Genomic DNA, 26,361 nt, shown 5'->3' with positions numbered 1-26,361 from the left:
AAACAGTTAAAACAGAAAGTCTTCAGTTATGTGCAGAAAAAGGCATAGCTATGATAATTTTAAAGAAATGCTCTTCTTACTCAGCTGGGAAGGAATCAGGGCTCAGGAGGCTTGCTGGGCGCATCTGGAAGGGGGGGGAACCCACCGCAGGGAGGGGGCTGGAGTCCGTCAGAGTTCTCTGTCTCCCACTCCACTTTGCCCCAACTCAATCCTACTCTCCCAGTGCGCATGGGTGAAAAAGCAGGACCAAGGCCTCCTAGGACTGCAGTACCTGATGCCAGAATTAAGAAGAACACACTATGGGAGAAGCAAGACTGGCCCCAGCGGTCCTTTTGAGCTCTGAGAAGGAAAGACCAGTTCTACTCATGATATTACGACCTAAACATCCAGACAGATACTTTGTTTAACGGCAAACATGTTGAAAGCAAGTGTTCTAGAAACAGCTAATGTCAGCCCTTGACCACTGAGTGGCCGATCTTAGACAAAAAGGCTGAGTAAGATGCAGCTGGAAACACGGGCATCTGGGGCGTGAATGTGCTTTCAATTTCGTTTTCCTCGACAGGCCCATGGCCACAAAGGGCTGGGCAAGAGGTAATTTTCGTTTGGAGTCTATGATTGGTTGGCCTCTATGCTTTTCAGGTCAGGAAAGACCACAAAATCTTTTTTAAACATTCTTTAAAAGGGGCCAAATTAAATTACTAGCCTCCTCAGAAGGTGAGAAAACAATAAGGCCTATGTACTATGCTCTTGTAAAGGGACAGAGAAAAACCAAGAATTTGGATGTTTTTGTGGCTCTCCACACCCCCACCTGTAAATTCTGTTCTTGATTAACAGAGGTCAGGAAGAGAATAATAAAACAGACCCACTGGCAACAGGTAAGGTGGGCCTTGTTCTGGAAGTCAGTACTAAAGACAGGTTTGATCCAGCTGAATGGGGCTAACGGACCTTTCTAGTAAATACCTGGTTCCTGGTTCGAGCATTTCTTCTTCCTCTGATAACAAAACATAAACAGGCAGCAGAGCAGGAGAAAAAGAAAAGATTATGCAGGAGTAAGATCAGTTAGAGTAAGCAGATCCTTCAGAGTCCGTGAACGCCGAAATGAAATGGCAACCAGCAAAGGTTCTGGGGAGACTGCCAGCCAGCCTGCCCTGAGAAGGGACCCCTGGGTCTCAGGGCCTCACGGGAGCTCTGGACCCTGCCCCAGCCAGCCTTCCAGGGTGGCTGCCTTGGACACCGGGTGACATGGGGGCCTCATTCCGTCCTTGTCAAAAAGCAGCAGTGGTGCGCACTGAACCCTTTCCTCATCCCATGTCTGGCTTCTCTTCAACACGGGGGCTCTTTCTTCACCAACGGGCAAGGTCCCTTCAGGTTAGCCCAGCTGCCCACAGAACGGAGGGACACACGCCCTCATGGCTCCTACTGTAACGCTGTCCCTGCCATCCAGCTCGGGAAGCCTCCTTCTTGGCACAAAGCTAATTTTACCAAGATCGTGTTTATCACGTGCTCTCTGGATAGGATCCAACAGGATTCCACCTGATTCCAAATTTCAAACAGCTTCTCGTGCTTCCTTACCAAACACACTGGGTAGTTTTTCCTGGGTATCCGCGTGGCTTTGCTCTCCTGCCTGTCCTGACCCTCACACGAGCACTGAGAACACCTCAGGGAACCCAAAAGCTGAGAAAGGCCCAGAGGAGGGAGGCAATAGAGAGTCAGAGTGCCTTCTCAATCATGCCTTTGCTGTCACAAAAGCCACTGAAGCTGCCCAGTATTAGGGAGCACTGTCTGTTCTTTCTTCCCGTATGCGCAGTGGCTCAGGCTCTTGGGGGCAGGGGGGATGCTTCCTTGTCCGTCTAAACCATCCTAATGATGGAATCCCAGTGATGTGATTTTACCGAATGACTTTTCACAGGTTTGGCATTTCAAAGCTGGGGATTCTTAGTCCATGCACAATGTTTGTCCAGATAGCATGTGACTCATAAGAGAAAATTAAATTCTCTTCACAAAGGTTGAAGGACTGACTATATTGGACTGCCTTTTTATTTTCTGAAAGTTAACAGTCCTTGAGAGTAAGAGCCTGTGCACGCAAGTTTGTCGATGCACTGCCTCGCTCATACTAGGTGTGCAAAAGAGTTTGCTGAACTGCACATAGTATATGGCATAAGGACAGCGTGACTATACAGAAATGCAATCGTTTAACAAACGTAACTTTTTCTTCTTCAGTCCGATAGTCCCCTGAGGAGGCGATGCACTTATTTTAACAATGAGCCACTGCTCGGTGCTCTGGGTTGTCCCTGTTTGGGGCCTCTTTTCAGGGCAGGTCCACCAGCCTTCAGCTGCATACACCTCTTGCCATTTTGTTCCCCCGGTGGCATTGCAAAGCTGAGCTTTGAATGGCGCTTCTCATTCCAAAGACCAGGGTGTCCATTCTAATACAAAGTTTGGCCCCGCTGACAAGGGACATGCTGCAGACTGACACTCTGAAGCAATAGCTGCCTATATCCTTAGAAAAAGAAAGTGACTGCCCAAGGTGACTACTTCCAAGGGGCAAACCCTCATACGGCTGAAGAAGTTCTGATGTGTTTGACGGGAGGAATAAAGTAGGAATACTTGATAATCACAGGTAGGAGTGCTCCAGTAAGAGACTCTTTCATTCAACAGAACACCTAACTTTCAAATGCTGTCAGCGAAGAGTCAGCTCCTCACTGATGACCCATTTTCAAAGAGCTGAGCAGATCAGAGGTGTCCCTGTCTCTGTGCCTTCATTCATTCTGTTCCCCCTTCCAGGGACTCCTCTATGCTCCCCTCCTCCACTGTATTCTTTCTCTTCCTTCAAAGCCCCGCAAGAAGCCTCCTGGGCCCTACTACTCGGACCTCTTCTTGCCCTGAGCTCTCACAGAACTTATTTCCATGGCGAGAATTCACTGAGGTCTCATTTGAATCGCCTTCCACTTTCAGCTTTCTGTGTTGAAATCCTCCCAACTAACACTATAAGCTCCATGAGGGCAGGGAAAATAGCTTATATGCCTTTCAGTCCCCGCGCAGTTATGGAGAGTGGCTTTTCTGAGGGCGAGGGTGAATGAGAAGAAAGTCTTGGAGGAGAGAGAGGAGGGAAGCTAAAGAAAGAAGGACCCTTTTGACATGGCCCCATCCTCCCATGACCTATTGGATGGCAGTGTGCACTCGGGGTTACCTACAGATAGTACCTCTACCCCGATGCACCCAGCAGCACCCCTCCTTTTGGGACCCTCCAAGCCTCAGTCCTCTGAGGTATTTTAAATTTAGCAGCTCTTGCTGTTCCCCACGCCTGGGAAGTCTTATCTTGTGCCCTCCTGTTCTACTTTCCCTTTGCCCCATGGTCCCTTCCCCAGAGCTCAGCCCAGAGGCAGATAGTCCCGAGACCCAAGCTGCCGTGCCGATTCCTCCCTCTGCTGCAAGTCCTGGGCGCACCGTGTGAGCATGGGCAGCCTGCACCACTCCAGGCTCGTCAGCAAAGCCCAAGAGCCTTCACTTCTCTCCAGATTGACACCAGGCTTCCTTTCTGCAGAAAGCATCTTCGTTAGATGCCAGTGGGCTCTGAAATAACTGGCAGGGACCTTCTCTCCTTCTCCCCCTAGTGTTACGAGTGTAGCTCCTCCTCTTCAGTCTCTTCCCCCCCTGCTGCCCGTTTCACCTCCACCGTCATCTTAATGTGCCTGAGCCATTCTATCTGACATGGCTCGATCCTATACCCTTTGCATCCAAGAAGCAAGAAAGGAGAAACTCACCTAGTGGAAACGTTTTTGTTTTTAGTTTAAGATGTAAAGGGTTAACCTGAAATTCTAAAGGGACAGGCTCAGCTCTTCTCCCTTCTCCCAAACTGCCTAACAAGAAGCAAAACTAGGTGGGAGGGTTTTCTCTCAAACAAATTTTATGTGCTTCCTTCACTGGTATATTATTAACTTAAAAAAAAAACCCACATAAGAAAACATGCTTTTGCCCTCAGGGATTTTCTTTGTGTTGCTTCCAGCCAATCTCCTCTTGGGCGTGAAAAGAAGTAGGGGGATTCTCTAACTGTCCCTCGAGCTAGTTAGGACCACAGTTCCTGAAGCAACAAAGCGTGGATGCCAAGAACCATTGCACTGGCATTGCAACCCCACTTGGACTTCACCGGATTTCTTCATGATCTTATCCTTGAGAATCACGGGGAGGCACTTAGCAGCAACTGGTCAGAGACAAAGGAAGCTCTAATTAGAAGCCCTCACTGAAGTGCAGGCTGCAGGGAGGAACTAGGTCACCATAGGGCCTGGCTGAGGGCACAGATTCAAAGTTCCAGTAGGTTGGGGCAGGGCTGTCGGCCGAGGGGAGGAGGTGAAGAAAGGCTGCCATTACATCGGGGGCATTCGCGGACTCTGTGGCTCCCCAGCAAGTACCTTAATGAACGCTTCCATACAGCCGTTAAATAGTTTATGGCTACACACTGAGAGAGGCCTAGGTCTCCTCATTTTCTGTGGTTTAGGGGGAAGACAGGGGGGCCTAGGGGAAAATGGAACAAAAGAAATCAAGAAAGCAACCAATGTAAACATACAACTGGGAAAGACGCTCTGTAAACCCACAACTGGAGAAGAACACAAAATGCAAATGGAGCCCCTGAATCCCCAGCACCTTGGCGTCCAATGCTCCATCTGAAGGCCTTTGGATGTTTAGGGGGTCTTAATTTACCCACAATGTCAGGCAGGAGCAACACTCGTATAACACAAATGCATTCTAAACCATAGGAAGGAAATAGTACATGTCCAAGAAACTGTTGAAACTCCAATACAGAGGCTGTCATCCTGCAAAGCTGACCAGATGGCGGGGGAATCAGGGGAGAGAGATGTAATCTATAGCCTGAGAAAGCAAGAGACTTCCAGATGATTGATTGGAAGGGTTAATTTTCATTATTTTGGCTTAAATTCATTACCAAGTCTCAACTCCCAATGTACCAGGGCACTGATTTTCCTAATGCCTCTTGGCATTTCAAATGCACTTGACTAATCTTTATTTCATCGATCTAAGAGCCAGGCAATTATTATTCTCATTTTTGAGACGAAGAAACTGATGCCAAGAGGGAGGCTGCAGCTTCTTTGGGGTCCTGGCGTAACCAAGGATGATTATATCCTGTTCTTTAGTCAAGTACACTTTGATTAAAGTGCTTCCAACACCATTACCACACTCAACATCAGCTCAACCCTGTATATATGGCCTCATTTTAAAGAGGCAAAAACTGAGGCCTAGAGAGGGGAATGGGCAGAGCCAGGCCCCAAACTCAGGCCTCTTTGGCTCTAAATCCAAGATTTTTTCCCACCAGGCCAGTCATGGAGCCTTCGGGCTCTTCTCCATCTCCAGCCAATGGCACATCCTTCCCATTAACCCTTACCAGGGGACCCAGCGGGCCAGGTTGAAAGTGTCTTGCTTTGCTTTAGGATCTCCATTCCCTGTGCTCCAGTCTTGGCTACAGGGAGAGGAAACCACACCAGAGTTCACCAGGGACAGTGAAACAGCCACAGACACTGGACCAGTTTCCAAAGTGGCTCACCATGCATATGCCTGTGTTGGCTTATTTGCTCATCTTTCATCACCCAAGTTGGCCTGACTCAATGCTGCCAGCCTTCCAGGGCAAAGGGCTCTGAGGTTAGGAGGAAGGCCCCTCACCAAGAGAGGCAGTTCATTTTCAAATGGCTTGGTTCACAATTTGGGGAGCAACAAGTGGGGACCCAGTCTGGCACAGATAATGTCCACGCATGACAAGCGAAGACCTAGTCCCCCAGGTCTTGATTGATTTCTATGAATGGGTAAGCAACCTTATGGACTTTGGAGCCAATCAAGGTGAATGAGAGTCATGCTGCTTCTGCTCACTGGCCTTGTTATACATGTCTCCTTCAGTAGCCCAGCCATCCTGGAAACTCTAACCAACTTCTCCTCGGCGTTTGAGTACTGAGCAAATGCTGCTATCTCCAGGACATGCATGGGCAAAGACAGAGTTGAATCCAAATATCATGCCACCCAAACACTGGAACCAAAATAACAGCACAGACCAATTAAAAAAAAACGAAAAAAAAAAAAAAACAGGCAAGATGATTTCGAGCCCATCTTGGATCTTTTGTCAATTTGGTTAGCTAAGTCCGTGTCATTTCTTTTTCGTAAGTTACTTATTTTTTGAGCATGTGCGTATGTGGGAGTGATATTTCTTACAACAGATCTGATTTTGAATTTCCAAATGCCAAAAGAGAGTGCCAAAAATGTGACATAAAGTCATAGATTTCGAGTCTTGGAATTAAGAATAACTTGAGGATAACAACTTCAACACCTTGTTTTCATAGTGTTTTGGGTGTTTGTTTTTTAACTTTCTCAGGTTATTTGCTTACCTCACATTGCATGATACCCTCACAACAACCCCGTGAGGTAGACAAGAATTAGTGAACCCATTTTAGACGTAAGGCAAATGAGCTGAGGAGAGATTAAGAAACTTGTCCAAGGTCATGGGAATAGAATTCAGCTCGTCCACTCCAGGTTCTGGTGTGAGTGTGAAATTGGGAACTTTATTTTATCACAGATTATCCAGCAATAGCATTAAATTATCTATTAAACTCCCATAGCCAGCAATCATAGAGACCCTTAATGCAGGACACCCAATATCAAAAAGTCTTGGTGCCCAATGGGTTGGTTTCCTTAAAATAACTCCTAAGGATTTTTTTTCTTTAAGTTTACAAAATGTAATAAAGGGAAAATAAGATATTTTTTCCCATTTCTCCTGCCCAATCCAGAAAGCAAAGGACTGTTGGAATCACACCAGGGTTTCTTTCTTTGCGTGGTGCTCTGTGTACTGACAAATCTCTGACAAGGAAACGTAGCTATCCCAACTTTGCATGACATCAAATCGATACCGACTTACTGAAATGCTGGGTGGGGCACAAAGTGGGGAGCAGGGGGGCAGCTCAGCCAAGGAAAGTGGGGCAGCCTAAGCCTTCCATCTCTTCTGCTGCTCAGTTGCACAGCAAAAAGGAAAGAAAGAAAGAGAGGCAGGGAAAACAGGAACGGAGAAAGCCACGGAGAGGAAGAAAGAGAAACCAGAGACCAATGTCCCCTTTCTGCCTTTCAACCAAGATGAAAGTTAATATACATTTGCAACACAGGAATTGGCCTCAAAACTTTTCTGTGACCAAAATGACACTGATTAAAATCTTCCCTAGACAACCCAACAGACATGGGTGTCAATGTCCAAAATGGCAGCCATATTGCTATTTCAGTGGTGGTCAGACTCTCGGACGCTGTGCATTGGGTTGCATCTGTTTGGGCAGAAATCTCCAGTGATTTCACCTCTAATTCAAACCATGGGGGAAAATCAACCTGGGTTAGGGTAGCCAGTCTTTAGTTTGCATATCCATAATCAAACCTCATGTTTGCATCTGGCTTTGACATTTACCATCCACTCTTCAAGTGCAGTATTGTGTCTGTTCAACCTACATTTAAATTACAGAGTTATTATGAATTTGGGCTATTCTAAGATGAGGGTCTTAAGTGTGAGAAAAATACAATGTGTTGCAGCCCATGTACAAAAATTGGTCTATCTATACGAGGACAGCAGAAACTTGCCTGAGGGGCCCTCCTCAAATGATTGTCCACAATGACACTGACGTTGGGGGGGAAACTATGGAAGACACAGAGAGCCACAGTATAGAGACATCTCACCCAGGGCCTTTCAGATTAATTTAAAAACCATTTCCCAGTTGACAATTCATTGTACACGTTAAAAATGATTTTTGGAAGGAAGGGGAAGCTTTTAGTTTACTAACCCAGTAAGCTCTGACCCTGGCCAAGGACCAGAGTACAGATGGCTGCACTGTATCTAAGTGGGAGGTCTGGTCCTCCTAGCTTGGATTTCCCAGGCCCGGGGTCAAAGAGGGCGTGGAAGGCAACCTCTCCGTGGACCTTATTAAAACAAAATAAACAAACAAACAACAAAAACCCTCAACTTTTCCCTGAGGTAGGCCCTGAGACATGGCCAAGGATTTCATTAAAGATCTCTCCCGTGACCTGCTAGAACAATCTTCTCCCACGTAAGTTCTAGGAATTAAAAGGAAGTGAAGGACGGCTCATTTCATCCCCCATCTGTTTTATTAGTTGCAGACTTTGGTGTAAAATGTGGCTTCTGTTGTTTTGGTACTATAACAACACCCTCTTGCCAGAATCAATCAATCAATCAATCAATCAATCAATCAATCAGGGATTTGTTTCTAAAAGGTTCTTAGAAAGTGACCCTGCACACCTGTTTGCCTGTGTGCTGGAAGGGCCTCATCAGGCATTAGGAATCATCCTGACTTTCCCAGATTCCTGGGTCCAGGAGAACAGCTGCACTGGCTAAGCTTCCAGAGAGCCCTCAGTCTCTGTCATCCTGGGCCCCGCACACTGAAAACCTTAGAGTGTTTTTCCAAGCCTCTTCCCAGCCAACTCCCTTCCCGATGAGGAGAGGGTTAAGGGTTCATCCTCCCTCTTGTCAAGTATGACAGCTTTCCAGGATTCAGGGTCACTGAGAATTTGTGAGAAGAGGATGTCATCCGGTTGCTGGGCCCAGAACGAGGCGAAAGGTAGCTCTCAATTGCCACCTGATGGAAAGTGCAGGCCTCTGGACCACAGCTGAATGCATGTCGGGCAGTGGGAGAGCTATTGCGGGGAACTCAGAAACAGATGGGCTCTAAGAACAATCTGGGCAATGACAGGGCTGCTTGTGGATCTATAGTCTCTGAAAGGAGAGGAAAGGCTCAGTTGCTGAAAGTCAGCCTGTCAGCTATCAGCTGCTGAGTGGAAAGTGTTCACTGGCTCTGGTCTGCTCAGGGAAAAGCGCAAAGGGAAATGAGCAAGCTGGAGAGAAAGCAGAAGTTGCCCGTTTGTTATTTTTCCCAGCAAGGGACGCCCCATCAGTCCATCCAAGTGCCGGTGAGGTCCAAAGCCAGGGTCCGGGCAGTAGGGGCATGTGCCCACGCTTATGTGGGTATGCGCATGCGTATGCCCAGATGTGTGCAATTCCAGCCAAATCCAAAGCCTGGGCAAATGGGGACCCTAGGCTGGGTCTTCTGCCTCGGCTGGGCAGTTTGCTCAGCAGTCATATAACAGATGAGGAGAGAGGTCAACAGCTACCCCACAGCCTCTGGTCTCTACTGGTTGTCTTCTGCCACTCTGCAGTATATATTACTGTCCTACTTGGTGGACAGTGCAACCAAGTGGGGGGGCACCCCACTGCCCCACAGCTCTGAAAGCCCCCTCCCCATCACCAGCCTGGAACTGGCCTGGCTTCAGTCTAAGGCGAGAACCAGTAGAGCAGCCGAAACAGCACATTTTCTTTCCCACTCAGCACAGACACCACCCCACCCCATCTCGGGACAGTGGTGAAGGGCTGTCCCCCTCTAAGAATACCCCAGGCTGTCTGAGCTCTCAGCAGTGTCTGTCTTCCCCCACTTCCCTCCTCTCCTGCTCTTCCCATCTCATCCCACTCCCCACATCAGGGCAGCAAGTGAGAGAAACAAGATCCCCAGCTCTTACCTGGTTGTGCCACATTCTGCTCTCTCCCCTACAAAGTAAAATACATATTGACGTTTAGTTGTTGTTGTTGTTTAACCAGAGAACATTCATCGTTTTCTAAAAACAGTAAAACAACTGGTATTAATTTTTTGTGAACTAGAGAACTGAATCATGCCTAAGGTATGGTCTGTTGGAAAGAAGTGCCTCTTATTAAATCTCCAGCACCTCCTGTTAGTAGAGCTGTGTTCACATACATTGCATTTTTTACATGATTTTCAGTTGTTCTCACACGATAGCCTGCCAACTGCATCAGAATCACCTGGGGCCCTGGTTAAAAACACAGATTTCTGAGCTCTCCCATGAGCCTCCTGAATCAGTGTGTCTAAGAACCCAGAAATCTGCATTTTTAATTAGTTTCAGGTGCACAAAACAATGTACTACTGACACATTTATCATTTATATCCCTCCAGTGACATTTATATCCCACAGTGACAAACCCCTCCCCCATGCACTACCCCTCTGACATCGCACACAGCCATTACATTTCCACTGTCTCTATTCCTAATGCTGTACTCCGCTTCTTGTAACTATATATATACACACACACATATATATAAAATTATAGTTGACATTCATTATTGTTCAACTTCAGCTAAATCTGCATTTTAACAAGCACTCCAGGTGATTCCCTCTATGCACACCAGAGCCAAATGACTCATGCATTGCTTTATATCAACAATGGTTTATGGAGCACCTGTCACATGCCTGGCCCTGAAGGGTAGTAGCCACAAGATTCCTTCTGGTTGTTCCTCAACCTTGCCACCCCCCTCCCACCCTCCTGCCTTCATTCTCAGCTGAAAACCTGCTCACTTCCTTCAGTGGAAATGAAAGTTATTAAGACGGACCTCCGGTGTGCCTCCAAAAGACCCACCCACCTACCTGCACCCACCCACTCACCAGCTACCTCCTGGTACTCTGAAGGAAGCACCTGGCCTCTGTCAAAGCCCAGACCTTCTCCCTGTGCTCTGGGTCCCACCTCAGGGGCGCTGTTCCTGCAAGTGCCTTCCCTCTCTCGAGCATCACCAATTTCCTCCCTTCCAGATCATTTCCGTCACCATACAAACATGTTCTGGATATGTATAACCTAGCTTTTAAATCTTCCCTGCCCCCATTTCACCAACTACACCCCCAACTTCTCAGCTCCCCTTTTACAGCAGAACTTCCTGAAGGAGCTGTCCAGAGTCACCGTAGGTCCTCCCCTCTCCCCGCCGCAGGTGGCATCTGTCCTCACCACAGAGACTCCTCTGTGTGGCTAAATCCAGTGTCTTCTCTGCTCTTACCTGACTTCTCAGCACCCGTCCACTCAGTTCTTTGCTCCCTTCTTCGTGTAAAGCTTTCTGCTCTTGATTGTCATGGCTCCACACTTTCCAGGTATCCTTCCTGCCCTACAGGCTGTTCCCCAGTTTCTCTTGCCGTCCCTTCCTCATCTGCCCAATCTCTAACCTCCAAATGTTGGAACGCCCCCAGGATGCAAACCCACATCTCCTCTTTCTGTGACCCTTCATAAGTGATCTCAAACGCTTACTGAGGACCTCCTAATCTTATCTCCAGATCGTAACATTTCCCTGGAATTCTAGAATATCCACTGTCCTCTTTTTTCAGTTTTAACAGCTGTACTGAGGTGTAATTTACATATCGTAAAATTCACTGATTTGAAATGTACAATTCAAGGATTTTTAGTAACCATTCAAAGTTGTGCAGCCGTCACCCACAATTAAGTTTTAGAACATTTCCATCGCACAAGAAAGACACCTTGTGCCAAATGACAGTGCCTCCCTCTTCCCACCTTAATCCACTCCCTGTCTCTATAGATCTGCTTATTCTAGACGTTTCCTAAAAATGGACTCATACAGTCTGTGGTCTTTTGCATTTGGCTTCTTTCCCTTGGCATAACGCTTTGGAAGTCCATCCACAGAGCAATGATTTAGTACATCAGTCCATTTACAGAGCAGTGGAGAACCTCTAGGTCAGTGCTGTCTAACGGAAATACAATGCAGGCCACAATTTCTAGTAGCCACATTACAAAAAGTAAAAGAAACAGGTGAGATTAATTTTAATACTATATTGTATTTAACCTGATGTATCAAAAATGTTATAATTTCAATATATGTATCAATATAAAAATTAATAAGATACTTTGTATACTTTTGGGGGGAACTAACTTGGAAATCTGGTGTTCATTTTATACATCTCAATTCAGACTAGCCACGCTTCCAGTGCTCAATAGCCACATGTGGCTGGCGGCCACCATATTGGAAAGCAGAGCTCTAGATGCTAGAATCCCATCCAGCATTCATATGAAGGGACTTTTTAGAAGAAAAAGCAAAACATTTATTTTCTCTACAGAAAACAACGGCTGAATGAACTGAGGGCAGGAAGAGAGTAATAGAATTCTGAACATAAAACTTGGAGTGAATGAACAAACAATTTAATTCCTGACCAAAGCCACAAGCAGTTGCAAGAGTGACTGCAGTTGGTGGTATTGGAGTCAAAGTCCAAAGCAGGAAAGGTGAAAAGTTAGTTAAAACTAACTTCTGCTTCATTTGATTGTGTACCTGGAGTCTGGGGCAAATTCCTACCAGACACCAATTTGAGGTAAATTTTCACGTAGACCCAAGACCCTGAGTTACAGCCGCTGGCAACCCACGGGAGGGGTGAGCCCGTGGCCTGCACTGAGTATAACGCACACCATGCCCCTCAGGGCTGCCGTCAGCTGTGCAGCTCTGACTCACAATGGGGACCTAGCAGGAGTTGCCTGCTGCACATCCTCTTGTTCCAAGCCGTCCCATCCTCCATGTATTCACTATGGTCCAGGCACACCGCCCTCCTTTCAGTTCTGCCTCATCACAGTCCTTCCCACCTTTGCTCATGCTGTGCCCTCTGCCCCAACTCTTCCCCGTGTTTCACGTGGCTGATGCCTTCTCCTTCTTCAGGCTCAGCTTAAATGGCACCCCCCCAGAGGCCTTTCTGATCACCCAGCGTAAAGCAGGTACCCCTGTCACTCCCTGAGCCCCACACTCAATTTCTCTCTATCTCAGCCCGCTCATGGCACTTGTCATGGTTCTAATTCTCTATTTAGTAGTTTGTTTACTGTTTGAAGTGTCTCTTCTCTAAGAAGGCAGGAACCTTATCTGTCTTGTATACACGGTACCCCTAGTCCTGGCCAAGCACAGTGGACAGATGAATGGACAGACGGGGCAGGGAAGGAAGAAGTGGGGAGGTAGGAATCAAAGGGTTTCGGTCCTGCAGTGACATGCCAGCACACGCGCGAGGCAGACTTCCCTCTGACCAGGAATCTAACCTATGCTTTTTCAGCTCTAAACCACCTTCTACTCTCAAGAATCCCATTACCAACACCTTTTTGAGCCTAATCTCACCTTCTAACAAATATCAGAAATCAAAAAACGTTCTGCCCTTTCCATTGTGAGACCTGTTAGGATTAAAAAAATATTTTATAGTTGGTGGCTCAGTCATTTTCTAGAAGGTCAGACTGTCTGGTCCTGGTGGACATTTTGCTCTGTAATGGGCTATTAAATCTTGGCCTGAAAAGGTTATGTCCCATCTCTTTTATAGACAATGCACTATTCCTCCTTGAGGGGCTTTAGTAAATTGAAAAATCACCCATAGCTCGAGTGTAAGCCCTGGAGCTTACAGACTACCCAGAGCAATAAAAAGGTCAGAGATCTCAGACTCAGAGATGATAAAGGGAGAATTCTCTGGCCAATAAAACAACATAGCAACAGCCAAAGGCCTACAAGGATGGGAGCTCTTGTTCCCAAGATGTGGCAATGATATCACTGTAACAAAAATGCCAATTTGAGGGGTACTGAGAAGCTTTTTGACTTGTGTACCTGGGGTCAGTCATGTTCAAAGTGAAGGTGACCCAAAAGTTTTTGTTTCTTCTAACTTGTAGTTTCTTTCAGCATTGTTGGCAAGAGTACTTGAGAGAAATTGAGGCATTCAACATGATACTTTATTTCATTAAAAAAAAAAAAAAAACTTGTATCTTTTCGGTCAAAATATTTCACTTGGCCTCACATTTCTCACCTGTTTTCAAAACTTCCAGATTGTTCCTTGCCATACAAAATAGCCCTCAGATGACATAAAAAGGCCATTGATGCAGGTATAACTTTACCTTGGCCCCATTCTTAGAAGGGCTTTCTACTGAATGCAAGAGTCAGCGTGCTCAGGTAAGGTGAATCATCTGTCAGCACTTGGATGAATGAATGAGCCCAAATTCTGAAACCTCTTTGGCCTGCTCATTCCATGACACCCTTGCCCAATGGGCAAGCATTTTATCAATCTAAGTCAGTAAAAATTCTCCTGCTTGCAAATTCCCCCTTTTCACCCAAGGCCCTAAGAATCCACATATGCCTGTATCGTGCAAGGGACATACACAAATGACTAAAGAGTTGGTCTTAGCTTCAGTTTTTTCAGTAATTCCGTAACTTGTTAACTTTACTTAATAAAAACATACTAATTATGACACTACTTGTCACTAATTATGACAAGTACACCATACTAAGGTAAGATGTTAATAATAGGAGAAATTGGACATGAAATACTCGGGAACTCTGCACTACCTTTGCAACATTTCCATAAATCTAAAACTAATCTAAAACAAAAAGTTTACTAAAAATTTTCTCCCAGAATTGACTAGTCTAATAAGACCCATACCAGTATCAAAAGAAGCATACGGGGCTTTTCCATGGCTGGCTTACTAGAAAACAGGACTATGGCTATTCCAATGGCTCTTTCTTAGCAGCCCTTATACTTTCTGAAGCTGCGTTTTCCTGCAGTTTTGCGTTGCTATTTAGCTCAGAACTCAGAAGAAGGACTGGTAAATCACATCTCAGAGCAAGGTGTAGCTGAGGGCTAAATCCCCTTGGAAGACCAGATGGGTCAGGAGTTATGCCAACCAAAACTAATTATTATTATTTCATTAAGGCCATTCAGGGCAGGGCAGTCAGAAAAGATTGCATCTGAGAATGCTCATGGAGGAGCTGGAGAGAAGCACTTTCTCATCTGGGATCTTACTCTTTAGAAGAACATCTAGTTTTCTAAATCCATGGCATCTGACTTTGAAATTATAAGTAGGCACCGACTCAGAAGGACCTGCCTTTTGTTACATGGCCCAGGAGAAACAGCCCCCCCGCCCTCGGCCCTGTGACTATAAAAACCAGTCTTCCTCTTTCATGTTAGTCGTGGAGACTGCCCCAATCACACACTCACCCAAACTCCACTCTAGGACTTTCTGTCAATTCCTTTTTGCTCCATTTTTGCAAAAAGGTTCGCTCTTTGTTACCCACACTCCTGCATGGCCCCATGCACCTAGCTCAATACTGACATGTCAGGATAGGCAAAATGTGGGGGGGGGGCAAATGAAGAAAAGGCTCGTTGCGACTCACTCTACTCCACTCTGACCCCCCAGTCAATGAGTTGTGACAAATGTATATACCCATGTACAACCATCACCCAAATCAGGATACAGAACTTTTCTATCCCCCCAACGTATCCTAGCTCTCACCAGCTAGAACACAGAAAACTAAAGTCTGGTGATAGAGATCAGACACGTGGTTGCTTGGGGTGGAGAATAAGGGGACTGGCTGCCAAGAGACACAAGGGAACGTTGGGGGTGATGGAGACGTTCTGTATCTCGATAGGAGTGGTGATTATTCCTGGCTGCAGACGTTCATCAAGACTGTTCTACACATCACGTGGGTGCATCTTATTGTACATAAGTTATATGTCAATGAAATTGACTGAAAATCTTCCATTGGTGTTAGTTGTCAAGCCCTAGCTATTCATCGTCTGTGAAGCTTTTCCAGCGCTCCTGGGCCGGTGGTGATCCCTTCCTCTCCTGACTCACAGCCCTCAGAGTGTGTCCTATGCATTTGGTAGTTCATCCAGTACTTCGGTGTGACAATGCTATCGTTACTTGGTTTTTTATGAATTCATGAATTGTCTCCCGGCTAGATGATACGTGCTTTGGGGCTGTTTCCTCTAATGCACAGTGCTCACAAATGCCAAGCATCTGCAGATCCTGGCAGCCTGCTTGATAGTTGCCAAGTGGACAGTGTTAGGGAGAAGTCGTGTGGCCAGAGCACAGCCACGGGGCTGTGTACGCTAAGGGAGAAGACAGTGAAGGGCCCAAACACGCTCTGGAGGCAAACACCTGACAGCCCGTGAACGCCAGTCCCATGCCCCACACAACTTATCCTGTAACGCTCTTCCTGCCCCCCAAATCTCCTGGGTGACCTCTAGGCCTGCCGCAAGCTGTCACCTCGGGATCGATTGGCATCGTCACCTTGGAAATTCCCTTCATCTCTCTCCTGTTGGCCCCCTATTTCCTGGGCCCCCATGTTTCCTTTCCTTTTGGAGGAGCACACCCTTCAGTCAGCAGCTCTTTCCAAACAGGACACAGAGTACATCTGAGTGCGGGGCTAGTGGTGGGGCTCCAAGCAGTGCCCAGCAGCTTCATAAACCCCAGGTCAGTCCTCCCCTCACAGACTAGGCTCAGACCAAGTCCCAGGTTACCAGGACTTGCCATAAACCATCCTTGGCCTTGCGTCCTAGTTCATGTTCTGGTGACCTTTCCATTCAACATTCACTGAGTGACTACAAATTGAGTGCTAACTGAGAGCCAGGCACTGTCCTAGGCATTGGGAATAAAGTGGTTGTAGGCACAAAATTAGCAAGGAAGTCCCTGCTCTGGTTGAAGATACGATACTGTTTGGGATAGGGGCATAACGAAAGACAGTAGCCAAGTAAATAGTAATATACAGGATAATTTCACATGGTGATGAGTGAGATGAAGAAAATCAAACAGAGAGAGTGTTGGGACCGAGGTGGTAAGTCCTTGAGGTCGGGTGGCAAGGAGAATCTCACTGAGGACGTGCCATCCGTGCTGACAGTGGAAGGATAAGGAGCCATCTCTACAGAGCTCTGGGGTAAGGGCATTCTAGGCAGGGGAACAGTACGTGCAAAGGCCCTGGAACAGGAATAAGCTCAATGTGTTTTGAAGGGAAGAGAGGGGCTGAGTGTGGCTGGAGCACAGTCAGGGAGTGGAGAATGTTAGATGATGAAGTCAGGGAAGTAGCTGGAGGTCAAATAACACAAGGTCTCGTGTGCTCTGAGAGCAGTTGGGATTTTATTCCAACCATCACTGGAAGCCTTGACGTAGTTTGAAGCCTAGTCCTCAGACCCCTCAAGGACCAAGCCCTGCCTTACACATGGATTTTCCTTCTTTGGACCTCGAATTCTGGGCAGGCATTCCAGTGGTATTCCTAACAAAGAATATCTGCTGAAATGCATCAGTGTGGACCCGTGTCCCTGAATTCTCACCCCCTACTTATTGGGGACCCCTGTAGCACTCTGCCTTAGACCTTCCCCCACAACCTAAACCAACGTTTGTATTTCCCCCTATTTTCTGCAACCAGTCCAGACCCCTCTCAGCATCTGTCCCAGGGCTATAGACTAGACTGCAGTTGCCCGCCCAGTCTTAGAAGGTGGTCCCAATACCAGGCCTTGTTCTGCCAAGTGCCCGTGTCTCAAGCTGAAACAGCTCCACGGGGTACAACCAAACCCAGCGGGGAAGACAGCCCCTTCCCGCAGGCCTCCGCCACCTGACTCACCTTCGCCCAGGGTCTGCCTGAGTAAGTCGTGCTTGGCCTGCAGCTTAGTGATGAGGTTACTGCCGTTCACGTATTCTTTAAATTTCTGTAAGACACAAGGCACAAGGACATTACAGCTTGCAGCGCCATGTCCCCAATCTCTGCCTCTGGAATAGACCTCCGGGACAGGGATGTCAAAGAGAGAATGCGACACCCTCAAGGATCGCAGCATAGGGAAAAGGGGGCCTCAGGAGCTGCCCCTTTGCTCTTCTCCATCAGATGCCCTGCTCTGCTGAGTGGCCGCCCAGTCCTAGGAGTGCTCTAGGCATTTCAGGTCAGTTTTGGGAACACAAAGAAAGCTCAGGAGGAAGGGGAGCAGTAAAAGGCGCTTCTGTCAGGTGACGACTGCAGCAGCTCTGGGCAGAGGGCTTCTTCAGTCATCAAAGCTCCACTGTGCTTTTGGGCCCAAAGCGATAAAGATGGAACCATCCCTGGGGGCACACAGCTGAGGCAAGTGCGCTTTATCGGATCTGTCAGAGAGCATTCTCAAAACAAGTCTTTCTTTCATCTGGCCCAGCTCTGGAACAAGAAGGGCTCTGCGGGCCCCTAGAGATATTCCTTCTAAAAGAACCTCAACTGCCTTGGAGGATATTTTTTCTTCTTATTACAGACGAGACAGGTGAGGCTGGCACAGGCAAGTGATGTGCCCAAGGTCTCTGGGACCCCCCAGGCTGCCTCTAGTTCAGGGGCCTGGCCAAGCACAAATACACTTTGACGCCATGGGGAGGGTCACGGCCCACCCAGAACAGAAATGCATTTACCTGCTCCAAGTTCAGTCAGGTCTCAGCCACGGCTCTACTGAGGTATCCGTTTTCCTCGCCAACCCCCCGACCCCCTGAATCACCCAACCACAGGGCTGGAGCCCTCTCTGCTGGGGCATGCCTTTGCTGGACATTTCTGGATCCCCAGTGCCTACAACTGAGCCTGGCATGTAGTAGTGCTGAGAGATTTACCTAAATCCCTGACTTGGTGGCGCTGATGTAGCATCGTGGAGAAAGAGACAATAAGCTAGCAAAAAAAGTAGGTAAAATACACAATTGCTCAGATGGTGACGAATGCTTTGAATGAAAATAAGGCTAGAACGGGGGACTTGGGAGTTGGAGCAGACCTCGCTGCAGAGTCGACATGTGAGCCATGGCCTGAAGGAGGTAAGGAAGGGGTCGTGTGGGAACGTGGGGGAAGGAGCACTCTAAGCTGACGGAATGGCAATCGCAAAAGCCCTGAGAATGAAGGCACAGGAATGGATGTGATTGCCCCAAATCTGCCAGCTAGCTTCTCACAAAGAAATCCATTCTATTGCCCAGCCAGAACGCTCAGTAAGGGGTGTAAAGGAGCAGAGAAATGAGCCGCAGAGGCTCAGGGCGCCCCAATATGACCTGTGAAGGAGAGTCTGGAACATCGCCATTTTCCTGTTGAACACGGCTGCAGGGGCAAGGCCATGGGGTGGGGACTGACGTGTGCACAGGTAAGACGGGTCCCCTCACCCGGGCCCCACCTGGGTGGGTTTCTGGAACAGCTGGGCTGGTGGGAGGTTGTGGTTTCCCTCTCCTCAGCCACTGTCCTTCTTAGCTCCTAGGACCTTGTCCCTGGGTCATTCACAGATACAGATTGTATCTGTAAAGCACATGACAGTTTTCAAACATGTTTATTTGGTCCTCAGCACAGTGTTGGGTGGCAAATGGTGGGAGCATTGTCACTCCCATCCTTCAGAGCTGTGGCCACTCAGCGTGGCCACTCGAGCAGATGACTGAACATTTCTGGGCCTCCACACCGTCTTCAGGGTAAAATGAGAGGAGACGCACAGTGTTTCGGCAAGTGTGGTGCAGGGACCAGCGGCTTCCTCCCAGCCGGGGAGAGGATCAAAATGTAGATTCCTGCTCTGGAATACTGAGCATCTAACCCCTCCTTTTACATTTGAGGAGGACACCACAGAGGCCCAGAAGTGTTCACGTTTCCAGGGCGCCACGTTGGGGAGGGTGGTAGATGGGGCACCTACGTCATGAACGAGCTTCCCACATGAATCAAAATGGTTCAAATGTATACTTCAGTTTGATAACAACTCACCTAGAGGCTCTCTCTGAATGCTTTCAATAGTAACGCCCCCTGATTTTATCATGTGTTTAAGAATTCTCCATAAAAAAACACAGCTGAGATATAAGTAGGTGTTTTCTCTACCCTGCCTCACTGCCCCGTAGCTCTAACCGCAAACACGTAACTCAAGCTTTGGTGGTTTATTCACTTACACCACAGGGCTCTGGGGCCCAAAGCTTCACCCAGGCTTCCTGTGTTACCCATGAAGGAAAGAATGCCCTCAAATTATACTAATGACTGCATTAAAAGGAATTTTAGTCCTTAAAAATACCCCAAATATGGCACAACATCAAATCATGAGGTGTACTAGCCAACCAGGTTGATAAATCAAATACAAGATTAAAACATAACATCGATGACCCTTAAGCATGGATATCGGTGAATTCTATTTTTTAATTTCAAGCAGGTTGGATGCCCTTCTCTGCTTCTACCACCCAAAGTGCTTTATTTCTGCTGCCAGAGTGAATTAACAATCATATGTGTTCTTCATTGATCTTTGGAACCGATACATTCTCTCTGCAAACACAGGAGGTCCCTAATGGAAGTGGTGAACCCCAGAAATCGGCATTGGCTGATTCCCTAAGACTAGCTGTTTTCTTTCTTGAAAACAACAAAGTCAAAGAGGCCCAGTACGTGTCACCTATTGGTGTTCGACGACAAGGGATCTGACAAGGACCATCACAAGATAGAGCGGGATGTGACAACGGGGTTGATTTGCAACTGGTTCAATGATCACCAGCTAAAAGTGCTGATTAATGGGTCAATGTCAGCCTAGGGGCATGTTGTGAGCAACTCTGTCTTTGGCCTTGCCCCTGGCATACCCATTATTATTATTATTATTATTATTATTAACAAACATTAAAGTATGGAAGACACACTCACTGAATCTGCAGATGACACAGGGTCTGAAGAGACAGTGTGCATGTTGAACAACTGAATCAGAACCTTGACAGTCTAAAGACATGAACTGAATCCAACAAGAGGAAATCTAACTGGTGATAAACATAAGGTCTACCCAAGACGTCACTTACACATCCTTTAGAAGGAGGGTGGCCTAGTTTAATGGCAGTAAGTAGGGAATAGAGATTTAACTGGTATTAACTTAGCTTTCAAAAAAAGGGAACATGATCTTAGGACATATGAAAAGGAGCATAGCACCTACTGTGGAAGGAGGTGAAAGTTTAATTCTATACTGTGCTGGTCAGAACACTGCTGGGAGTCTCACTTCAGAAGAGGCATCGACAAATGGGATGTGTTCAGGAGAGAGTCACTGGGATTCTGAGACCACTCAAAAGGAAAGCATATGTGGCAGGATTGAAAGAACCAAGTATGTTTAGTCTAGACGAATGAAAACCCAGCTCCCTGCAACCATGCCAAAGACTGTTCAGTAGAATTAGCCTCTCTTTGGTCATCTCAGAGAATAGAATCAAGATCAAGGACCAGAAATCTTGGGGAAGCAGATTTTTGAACAGAACAGAAATAAGGGGAACTATTATCATAGCCACAAGCCAAACAAAAGGGCTTTAGGGGTAGGGGGGAGCTTTTCATCCTGGGGCTGTTCAAGCAGAGTCTGTATGACTTTTTAGCAGATTTATGGTTGAATGGGATCAAGCATCAGATGGGAGATTTAAGGTCCTTACAACCCCCAAAACTATGTTCACTAAAACATGGTGAACTACAGCCTCAGTGCTCCTTATCCTTGTTCCTCCCTGTCTCTGGCCAAGTAGAATGTTAGCAAGGAATTTTACATGAAGGGCTGGCAACTCACCAGCAATTTGCATGGACCACGCAGGGCACTGTTTCCAAAGCCTGCACCTCAATTTGAGACATCACATGACAACCATCCACGAAACTTTAAGGCTGTTACATGCGGCTTGCACCTGGCTCCATTACCATTTTCTTTTCACCCTACTGCACTCTTTGATTCGGGTTTTTTCCAGAACAGGAAAGTTGCAATAACCGCCAATTCAAGATCAATACCGATGCTTATCCACTGGTAATTCGGTTTCTGCACTTCACAAAGCTCAGCCAGGCAAGTTAATTTGAGGACATTGGAAGAATTTTAGGTCTAACTGACCCACGTGGTTTCGCTGGCTCCCACTAGCTTGGGCTGCTCCCCAAAAGTTAATGCCAGTGGGTCAGCAGACAGCAGGTTCTGGGTCCAGGACGCCACTTACTGTAAAATAAAACATTTCTGTTTCCTGCTGGTTGGCTCTCCTTTTGGCAATGTTGATTTTGCTCATGTAGGTCTCAGAGGCGGCGGACTTTACAGACTCTGTGGACCGACTGTGTTGGAAAGCATCGGAGACATCAAAGTCCTCCACGGTCAGCATGTCCTGTAAGGTCTGCATGGTGGCGTCCAGGGTTTTTCTCACCTGGGGAAACATAGCATATCGACAAAAACCCTTCAGCTTCAGAACGCCTTTGACACCTCAAAGTCCTTTTCCTACACGTCACTTTATTTCTACCACACAAAGCCTCTGGGAGGCGGGCAGAATTCTAACGTGGTCATCCCCATTATATGGATGTGCAATGTGAGGCCAGTTAGCCGGCTGGGGTGCGAACCCAGGTTGCCCACTCTAGAGTCGTTTTATTGGATTGCTTCTGCCAGAGACAACCTTGAAGAACGTAGGATGAACAAAGAACTCAGGTTTCTAGGTTTGTTTCTCTTGACCTGGTTATATAGGCCCGAACTAGCTCCTCCAATGGGAGGCAGGTCCCTTGAGGAGAGACAATACTAGAAGTACTCTTGGTTCCCATCAGGGAGGGGACAACGTCTGGATAAAGTGAGCAGCCGTCCTCAATGAATGAACTCTCCAGCTGTCTGCTACTTGAGACCTATCAAAAGCCTGACAGAAAAGAGAAACTCAAGGAAGACAGACATTGAGACAGAGCTGTTTAGTCAGCTCTCCAGGACTCCAGCTTCTCTCCTGGGATCAAGTGGGATCCCCCGCAAGGCTACACATGCAAGGCACACGAGCTCCCACCTCACAATATACATCCCTTCGCTGACTTGTGCCCAAATGGCGGACCTGACACGCTGATGGAGCGTCATTCCAAAAACAGTCCCAGGAGAAACTGCACCTACATCCATCATTAAATTATTGTTGCTCAATGTCACTTTCTTGTTATACAGATCTCAGCTTAAATGTCACCTCCTGGTGACATCAGGCCCCTCTGACTACCATTCGTAACTTAGTGCCTACCTGTCTAATACTTTGCATTCTCACTCATTTATCAGTTTGTTTGCTTGTGTGTTTGGATTATCGTCTTTCTTTTCTCACTAGAATATAAACTCCATGAGAGGAGGCCTACATGGTCTTACTCACTTTACTTTGCATTTAGCACAATGTTCAGCATATAGTATGTGCTTAATAAATACTTGAACACATATTCGTTGAATAAATACTTGTTGAATAAATAAATGAATGAATCATTTCTTTCTGACATCGCCTGACAGAAGCTCAGATTCAAAATCAAGCATTTCCATGGCCATGAACTGCCGAGATATGCAAAGGAACAGCTGCTTCATTCTCTCTGTGGCCCTGATTTCCAATTTAAATTCCATTAACATTATTATCCATATACTGTTCCATGTAAACAATTTAAAATGCTTCAGGGGAAAGATGTAGGGCAAGAATAAATAATAATAATAATAAAAAAACCCACTGTTCATCTCCTCTCTTCTCAGGTTTGAAAAACAGATATATAATTTGTCTCCACATAACCTCCCCTGAGGGACTATTTTGATTCGTCCTCATCCTGGACAACACTCCGTCTCACAGAGACACAGAGCAAAGCAGCCCCGTGTGCCCAGGACAAGCGTCCGAGATGTGACGACAGGAGCCAGGACACCCCATCTCCAGCTGTGAATGCACTTCTCAACGATAAACCTGCCCGCGATCTTGGGTGACACTCCCCACATCCTGGCGTCCTCCTGTTGGTTGACTTCCTCCCTGCATGGAGGCACCCAGACTGCAAGAGGATGTTTCCCATCTGTCTTCATCAGTCCACATCAGAACAGAGGCACCACAGCTGGTATTTCCATGTGTACCCTCCCCAAGATAATCCTGTGCAACCAGGTGCATGGGAGGTGTGCTGGCCAAGGGAAGACAGAAGCTCCTTGGAGCTCAGAATCCATGACACATTTAGCATGCCCTGGGTGGTTTATTTAATTGCATAATTTATTATTTCTGATGATAAAAATAATATAATCTCATTGCAGAAAGTGGACAAAAGCACAAAGAAGAAAACAGAACCCACCTATAATCTACAACCCAGACATCACCACTATTAACTTTGAAGTATTTCCTTCCAGTCTTTTTTCTATGCCTGTGAATACACACAGATACATGTGCACATACCCTAGTGTACCCTAGTTAGGATAATACTGAACATGCAGTTTTACTTCCTCTTTTCCTTTAACTTGACACCTTGTGAGGATTCCCCTTTACCATTAAAAAGTCTTGGTGTGCACGATTTCAATGGTTGCATAAAGAGTCTATCTTACAGATGAACACTAATTTATGTATTCCACGGTGAAAGTGGACTCCCCCAAACAAGCCAGGCCTTTGTAAGAAAACCCCTTACAGGGCAGACGGGCTCACTCACCTCCTCATTCTCTATCTTGAGAGTGGCTAGTCTGGACTGCAGCTGGTGGTACCGCATGAGCAACTCTGTCTGGACGGGCTGCTGAGCGCTGACCTGGCACACCTGCAAAAATGACAGCCCCCACCTACAGTTGCCCAGTGCGGCGCTAGGGTGGGAGCTATCACTAATATCCACATCAAAAGCTGAGGAAACAGACTTAGAGGTTAAATGACCTCCCAAAGGTCACACAGCTTAGACCTGGTAATGCCAGATGGGCACCAGGGGCCACCCTCTGGCATTGCAAGGTGCGGCCTCTCAGTCATGGTCCTACATTGGGCACTCTTGAGGGTTTACTGAGAATTTTGACATAATCTTATTAACTGAGACTGTTAGTTCCTCTCCAGGCAGGAAGTTGTGGTCAGAGATGCCAATGAGATGCCAACTGCCTAAGAGAAGCCAATAAAAAGAACAATGAATGGGCAACAATCAGCAGAGTGCCCCTGTTCCCCAGCAGGAAGATGCTTCGGAGAAGCAACCATGAGGCAGTGTCACTCTCGGGGACCTTCTTCCCCAGCAGGTTGACAGAGTGAGAGGTGGAGGAGCGGAAGAGTGGAGAAGAAGATTGTTCTCCCCACACCCATTCCACCACCCAGGGCTCTGTTACCACTTGTGGGCTGGGCTACCTGGGGTGACCCAGCTGAGATCCTAACAGATAGCAGGGCCCCATTATTTATTAGTTATTACCACTAACTAGGCAACAACCCAAACTTGGCAGTCACCAGGGGTAACTATGAGGTCAGAATTTTCAGGTCCAGACGATGGGCCAAAAGGGCGGGACAGAGGGATGAGGCAGGAGATGCAGGAAGCCCTGCAAAAGGCCCGTCTTTTGCAAATGAAGAAAATGGGTAGAACCATCCGGAGGGTCCAGCAAATGCTGTCTGCTAAGGAGCCACCTTGTCCCTCCCTGCCAAGCAGGGGTAGCAGATGGCCCACTTGGGCTCTCATGAGATCCAGGGGTTGGCGGGGTTTGGTACACTGTTGGTCCAGGTTCCCCTAACTCCCATGCGCATAGGTGGAATATATCTAAGTGGAGAGAATGAGCCAGTAGGAGCAAGTCCTGTGTACATATCCCGGAGGGTAGAGATGACAATGACGGGGACGCAGATATGACATCTAGTGGCTGTCCTCCATCGGTTCCAGGACTAGGGCTTGAGCCCTAGAGAGAGCAGGGAATGACACGGAAAAGCTCAAGGAGCTATTTGCATAAGGGATTTTGTGAAACTTGGGTAACTTGTGTCCTGCTTTGGGGCCAATGACAAATGCCTTCTCCCAATCTTTTTCTCCAGAATAGAGCAAGGGTCTGAGTAGCACAAGCACCGAAGGGAGCTCAGTGGTGGTACGCCTCCTTATTGGAGGGTGCTGGCTAGAGCGGCTGTGATGAGACCTGGCATCCCGTGATCCGAGGAAAGGATGTGAGATGCCAGTGTGCAGACACGGGACTCTCTTGGGGTCTTCTAGACATAACTGGGAGGGTTTTCAAGGAGCACTGAGGTCCTGCAATTCTGCAGGTGGGAGACTTGAGCCAGCAAAGTTAGTGTATTAGTGGTAAACTCCATGGACCACGAACCTGACCCTAGACCTCTGAGATAAACATCTTGTGTGTGGAACGGGGACTGCCGTTCCCCTCCCACTGATGTTCTGGGAGCACATGGGAGAACAGATGGAAGCAGCCTGAAGCATGGACTCCTGGGAAAAACCTACCTCGTCCCCCATATGGGGCTGGAACTCAAACTTGAGTGGAGGACAGAAGACCTGGTTGCACATGTCCATGACAGTATGCTTGTCACTTCGGGAATCCAGGTTGTCCACCGCGTTCTCGATGACATCTAGCCCCTCATGGCGAGACGTCTCCAGGTTGTACTCGGCGGAGAGGTAGGTCCGGAAGGTGCGGGCCAGGCTGGCATGAAAGCCCAAATCACAGCACTTGGAGAAAGACACACAACAGAAGGATGCGGGTGAGGGCTGTGACGTGGAGATGGGACCACCGGCGCTTCCTTTCCCATCATGGTGACTCACGACTACCTCTCATTCCACAGTCACATCTTTCATCCTGGAGGCCCTTCTGCACTTTGGAATCACACCACACAAATCACACCAAAGCTCCCAAAGGAGTTGGGGATTGCAGTTTGGGCAACAGCAAAGCTTCTCTCACCTTCCCAAATTCACCACCTTCTTTCTCCTCTCTAGGCCTTTACACATGCATTCCCTCTGCCTCTCACTCCGGCCTAAATACTCTTCCTTCAGGTTTCAGTTTAGAGGTCACTTCCTCCAGGAAGTCTTCCTTGATGCTCTCCACACTCAGAGTTTACATCAGATGTCCAGCCTCTAAGGTTTCACATCTCCCTTCACCTCC

General features: G+C 47.4%; 1 protein-coding gene across 5 annotated transcripts in view; it reads right to left on the bottom strand.

Annotated features, from left to right (window-relative positions):
- The window catches only part of SRGAP3 (SLIT-ROBO Rho GTPase activating protein 3), a 237,810-nt gene that overhangs the window by 45,035 nt on the left and 166,414 nt on the right, over positions 1 to 26,361 (bottom strand). For 2 of the 5 annotated variants that reach the window (XM_033132356.1, XM_033132359.1), the window contains 7 exons: positions 25,710 to 25,931; positions 23,970 to 24,071; positions 21,536 to 21,733; positions 17,229 to 17,313; positions 9,556 to 9,583; positions 6,911 to 6,997; positions 961 to 991 (listed from right to left, as the gene is read on the bottom strand). In XM_033132356.1, the coding sequence (XP_032988247.1) occupies positions 961 to 991; positions 6,911 to 6,997; positions 9,556 to 9,583; positions 17,229 to 17,313; positions 21,536 to 21,733; positions 23,970 to 24,071; positions 25,710 to 25,931 (753 nt within the window). Of the gene's footprint in view, positions 1 to 960; positions 992 to 4,409; positions 4,513 to 6,910; positions 6,998 to 9,555; positions 9,584 to 17,228; positions 17,314 to 21,535; positions 21,734 to 23,969; positions 24,072 to 25,709; positions 25,932 to 26,361 lie in introns of all 5 variants that reach the window. The other 3 variants (XM_033132360.1, XM_033132357.1, XM_033132358.1) reach the window with 3 other exon arrangements.

This window comes from Rhinolophus ferrumequinum, chromosome 17 (genome assembly GCF_004115265.2).
Source record: "Rhinolophus ferrumequinum isolate MPI-CBG mRhiFer1 chromosome 17, mRhiFer1_v1.p, whole genome shotgun sequence".
Classification (NCBI taxonomy): Eukaryota; Metazoa; Chordata; class Mammalia; order Chiroptera; family Rhinolophidae; genus Rhinolophus; species Rhinolophus ferrumequinum.
The sequence above is the reverse complement of the archived record's forward strand: the minus strand, read 5'-3'. Positions and strand labels throughout refer to the sequence as shown.